Source organism: Glycine max, chromosome 20 (assembly GCF_000004515.6).
Source record: "Glycine max cultivar Williams 82 chromosome 20, Glycine_max_v4.0, whole genome shotgun sequence".
NCBI lineage: Eukaryota > Viridiplantae > Streptophyta > Magnoliopsida > Fabales > Fabaceae > Glycine > Glycine max.
Window position 1 is genome coordinate 35,922,877 of NC_038256.2, and position 6,052 is coordinate 35,928,928.

Genomic DNA, 6,052 nt, shown 5'->3' on the forward strand with positions numbered 1-6,052 from the left:
ATTGTTACTTCTACCTCTCTATTGTAATTATATACCTCCATTTATTTATTTTTCCTAAATCATCGTTGTCTTTATTTGAATTCTATAATTTTCTATATCATGGCAAAAAAAATTAAAACAAAATCCAAAACCAGCTTTAAAATTTACGCTGTTTTTATTTATGCATCAGGTGTATATAACTTCTCTTCTTCCTTTTACAAGTGGAGTATATGGAACATTTGTTATCACTGAGCAAATTCTAAAGGCTGATAGGGAAGCATCTACAACATCAATCATCACTGATCATGCTGAATTATACTCCAGGATTGTACGGTATATTGGTGTAATATGCTCTTGTTGTTTTATTAGGTCTGAATTTAATTATGTAGTAGGTGATTTACGGGATATCACCACTGTTTTTTTTATGCAACATATGTTGGAGGCTTGTGAGTTTTTGCATAAGTATGATGATGTCTCTGTTTTTATGCAACACACCACATCATTGGATTTTAGAACTTACATAATTTTGACATGCTTGTAGGATTTTAGTCGTTCAAGCTAAAGTTTTTTCACCTTCGTTGGATCACAACTGACGTATCGCGTATGTGATACACTAACCGTACATATAAATTAAGCTCTATTTATATATGTGGATTGAATGTAAACGGAGAAAAAACCTAACACCATTCTTGTGTGTTTTGAATTGTCCTTTTTTAGAAAAAAAATCCAATTTCTCTTCTTTATTTCCTAAAATAAAATGATTTTGAACTCAAATGTCATCTCTTATCTCTTATATACATTTAAGGAAGCAAAATTCTTACATTATTTTTCATTTAATTAATTTGAACTCAAAATTTTACTCTAGAGAAAAGAAATTCCTCACCATATATACTATTTTATTTACAGTACGTTTGGATAGAAAAGTTTAACGGAAAAAAGTAATTTATCAGAAAATTTAAATTTCTGTAATTTGAAAGTCAGTATTTGGACGCTTATGAAGAATTTAAAATTTTGGAATTTTAAAATAGAATTTTAAACAATTAAAAATTTGGAATTTTAATTTCCTTCTAAAAGGTAAGAAATTGAAATTTTCTTTTTACAGTCTTCTCCTTCAAGAAACATAGCTCTTAAAATATCGATCTGGTACATCAATCATATTTTCTTTTTTTTTTCATCCTCATAATTTTAATTTTTTTATCCGAATACAAAATTTTGAAAATAAAAGAATTTCAATTGAAGTATTTAAAATTCTTAGAATTTAAAATTTCTCATAATTTTAAATTTCTCTATCTAAACACAGTCTTAAGGTTTTTTTTTTTTCATCTTTTTTTTGCAAACGTGTATTTGAATGAAATTGGTGCATCAGTGCATGTGTTTATTGTTGTTATTAGGACCACGCCGGATTCTGTTTCTGTCAGTGGTTTGACCTCTGCGGGTTTTATGGGAAGAAAAAAGAGAGAAACAGCTGGCTTTGTCCCTACTCACCAACATTTAGTTGCTGACGTGCTTCTTCCCCACCGGTCTGTATGCTTCTTACATTGTATCTCTACACTGTTCTGTTCTTTTCCCTTTTAGTTTTGCTCAGTCAAAGACGTTACTTATATGGAAAATTACTTAGAAAACAGACCACGGGTCCATCCATTCATTTCAAGTCCTTTTCTTTGGCACCTTTTGTTTTTTTTATTTATGAATATATAAAAATAATTATTATACAATATTAATTATTTAATGTTCAAATAAAATTTTCTTTTGTTCAGAGCTTTTCCACACTTATTATTTGGTCAACAAACTATTAACGATAAATATTAACAAGTTTTCTAAGAAAACTTGATAAAAACTGTTTAGGGTGTGTTATTTTCAACTTGAACCATGTTGAATGTTGTTTTCCTATTTTCCAGGAAAAAAAATTGGAAAACGAAGTAGGAGTTTGGATTCATGTTGAGTTGAAAGTAACTGAAAAATAAACACACACTTAATAGTTGATAGTTATACATTGTAAGTATAAAAAAACTTGTTATAAATCAATGATTTTATTTAAAATAACTTATAAAAGAAAAAAATTTACGGTTCTAAATGTGGCGAAATCCAAATCCAATAACACCTAATCCTCCCAAGTTAATGTCTGGAAATGTCAATAGATTAGGAAAGACCCAAAACAATCTCCAACGACATCAATAATAATTTTTTTTATCAACTATGTAACAGTTCAGAGTACCTACTTAGCCTCCTCAATAGAATGACTTTATCTTTAAGGTAATTATCCTATCTCAACCCATATTATAAAGACGAAAGTTATAAAAGCATACAAAACTACACAATATCTGGGTATGCCAAATTTTCTAAAATCATCTCATATTAACCTCTTACCAACTTAAGCATTAGAATCCTTATAGATGACTTCTCTTTTGTGGCGACTAGGAATCTACATAGCAAAGCACTACCATTGGAGCTCGGGATTGTTCAAAGATGAACTAAAAAGCTCGTGAGAAGCACATAATTAAAGGCTCCGTGATCATGTCACACCGAAACACTTATCACATACTATAATCTGGGACTAGATAATAATATAAATTTTTTTTATAACATCGTTCAACCATTCACATAATTAGTGCATGTATTATTTATTTTATTAAAAATAAAATACTATAAAAATGTTATCATACTATTTTTTAATTACAAAATATTATTTATAATAAATTTATTGATTTTTTTTATTAACTCTTAATTAACCGTCATATCAATAATGATTTTGAATTATTTTTTTTATTTTTATAATTTTTAAAAGTCATACCAATAATAATTTTTAATTGATTAACTCTTAAAGAATATTATTAATATATTATAATGATTTTTAATGTATTCATGACGATTTTTAATGTATTCATAACGTAAATTTTTTAAAAATAAATCTCTTTATTATTTCTTTGGCTGTTCAACTCCGGAGGACAATAGGTAGGAGACCCAAACTTAATTACGTAATAGGCAAGTCATTATGCTAATGGAAAAGAAGTATAGTTACTTTTCTAACGAGTCTTTTTCTGCAGGAAAAAAACAAGTATGATCACAACTATGATTATAGAAGAAAAAAAAAGTGATGAAGACCACTTACTGGAACAGTGATGTAAAGGACAAATTTTGAGAGAGAGAGAACTCCCACAGAATAAGAAAAATACAATCATTGTGTAAACTGTAGAGTAGTAACGCAACTTTGTATAGATTTAGTGGTGAATCAGATAGCCAAATATATATATATATATATGACATGAATTTTTGCTGCTTCTACTTCTTTATAAAGTGTTACCCTAGTCCGAAATAAAGGCATACCATTGGAGATGAGGTTAAAATTCCCTTGAAAATATTTTTTTCTTTCTTTCTAGAACATTGGTTTCACGTTCAGATATATATTACGACAGAAAGATACTAGATTCTCTATAAGTTAAAAAAAAAAATATGGAATGTAATTAGTATATGGAGATTTTCTTTAGTCATTAACATGGGGCACATGGATACTTAAGAAAGAATCTTTAGCCTGTTTTATTTCTCTTGGGTTCTGCAAGCTAGAATCGATTCTAAAAGCAAAAAAGTGCATTTGAACCATGTTTATTAATCAAATTATTCCACAACTAATTTTTGCACAATCAATATTTACATAGTCAAGTCTCCAAAATCTTCTCCATAGGGTAGAGGAAAATTCTTGATTTGCACCCCTCCCGAGTTAGTTAACTCCCTTAGTTAATAGCATAGGCTTAATATATTCCCGCTTCTGTCAACGGTTTAGATTCTTTGATGTTTGTTTAGTGGGAGATAATGGTGCAATGGACACGTCAGGGTGTGTTTTGTTAACACTTGCAAGTATCTTTGTCAGGGTGTTTTGCATAACTAAGGAATAATATAGGTGGGACCTATTTTGAAAAAGGGCATAATAATATATACATCACAACTTTGGTTATTCCACGAGCTATAACGTATAGCCTCTTGTTCCCTAGTCTTACTCTACCAAACCCATTTAACAAAATTCCGTGGGGAGTATATATATATATATAGGCCAATGTTCATGTAGAAACACTCACTCGAACTCATTTCTAATTAATTTGCTTCCTACTGCTGTTAGCTTCATCTTTGTTCTGATCCATATCACACTTTCTTTGTAACTTGAAGAAGAACCCCACAAAAACACCAACCATGTCCACAATTGCAAAGAGAGATTTGAGTTGTAATGAAGAAGAGAGTGAGCTGAGAAGAGGTCCTTGGACTCTTGAAGAAGACAGCTTACTTATACACTATATTGCTCGTCATGGTGAAGGTCGTTGGAATATGTTAGCCAAAAGTGCAGGTACAGATTCCTTGTACTCTTAAAGTTAGAGAAGAATAAGTTCATTCTCATTTCTCACCGTTTTATACCTTTTTAATGTTATTCCAATATTTCAGGATTGAAGAGGACTGGAAAAAGTTGCAGACTCAGATGGCTGAATTATTTGAAACCAGACATTAAGAGAGGGAACCTCACTCCACAGGAGCAACTCTTGATCCTCGAACTCCATTCCAAGTGGGGTAACAGGTAATTAACCAACGATCCTGTCCACAAAATGAGTATTTATGCACTCGAAATTAGCCCTGTTGAACCACAATGAGTTTTAATTGGGAGATATAAGATTGATTTAGTGGTTAAAGGGAGAAAGAGGGAGGAAGAGTTTGTGGGTTGGAATCTCTCCCACTAACATTATAACAAAAACTAATAACTAACATTTGCCAATAAAAAAAAACAATGAATTTTAATTAACATATTTTTGTTGTTGTCCATTTGGGGATAGGTGGTCAAAAATTGCTCAGCATCTGCCAGGAAGAACAGACAATGAGATCAAGAACTATTGGAGAACAAGGGTACAGAAACAGGCACGCCAGCTTAACATTGAGTCTGGTAGCAAGAGATTCATTGATGCTGTCAAGTGTTTTTGGATGCCAAGATTGCTCCAAAAGATGGAACAGAGCAATTCTCCAAGCCCTCAGTCTTCCATGACAACCATGATGAATTTAGGGAATTCTGGAGAAGCTTCTATGAGTTCAATGTCAAGCAGCTTCAATATTAATCCTTCTATGTCTTCTTCATCATCTCCTCCACAAAGGAAATTTATTATGGATGATGCTAATCATTTTAGTACTATGTCCAACCCCATCAATCCATCCCCAGATTCCTTCCAATTTTCACAGCCACTTGAAATTTCTGAACACCCCAAAAGTCCTCCCAATGTGTTTGAGAACAATGTTTGCAGCTATCCAATCCAGGACAATTGCTATCTTGATACCAATAACTATGGCATGGAAGGCATAAACATGGATCCCCTTTCAGCAATGGATACTTATGACTTCTCACAGTTTGATTTTCAGACTGCAGGGAATGGATGGATGCTAGACAGCATGGGGGATTCCACTTTATGGAACATGGATGCTATGTGACAGTGTTGACAAGTGAAGGCATGCATCTCAAGTTCTTTACATTGTGGGATGTTATATCAGAGAAAAAAAGTTTGAAGATTCTTATGCTATACTGATTCTTAGTGTGAGTATACAGTCTCAAAGGTAGAAATTAGTACCAAGTGTAAGGACATATAATATGAACCTCTTAAAATATAATATTTAAAATAGAAAATGCAGGAGATGATATTAAAGTTCCCCTGTTTCAGATTTATTAAAAGTTGTAATTTGACTAAGACAATGTATCTTGGCTGCTATAAGTGCATTTTGGACATAACGCGTTTTATTTTATCCTCTTTTTGTTCCTGGATATCTATATCTATTTCATGTAAATGAAAATTTTTTCTGTTTGAGCCCCAAATGAAAAGTAAAGAATAGTGAAGTCACATCTTGTGATGGAGTGACAATTGCAAAATATGCATCACATTAATAACGATCTCTAAAGATTGTAAAGAATGCTACTTGTCTTCCTATCTCCAAGAGCAGCTAGCCACTTGTAATAAGTAGTGGGGTTCATTCATAAAACTTATGAGTACCCTATAAGAAAAATTAGTGTTTATGACACACATAGCCAAATAAAAAAGAATTTATTTTTGGTTTA

General features: G+C 31.5%; 1 protein-coding gene across 1 annotated transcript; it reads left to right on the plus strand.

Annotated features, from left to right (window-relative positions):
- The first annotated feature begins 3,955 nt into the window (after nucleotides 1–3,955).
- LOC100775834 (transcription factor MYB62) lies at nucleotides 3,956–5,799 on the plus strand. The gene is made up of 3 exons (XM_003555861.5): nucleotides 3,956–4,312; nucleotides 4,408–4,537; nucleotides 4,791–5,799. The coding sequence occupies exons 1-3, from the start codon at nucleotides 4,162–4,164 to the stop codon at nucleotides 5,431–5,433; spliced, it is 924 nt and encodes a 307-aa protein (XP_003555909.1). The 5' UTR covers nucleotides 3,956–4,161; the 3' UTR covers nucleotides 5,434–5,799.
- The last annotated feature ends 253 nt before the right edge of the window (nucleotides 5,800–6,052 follow it).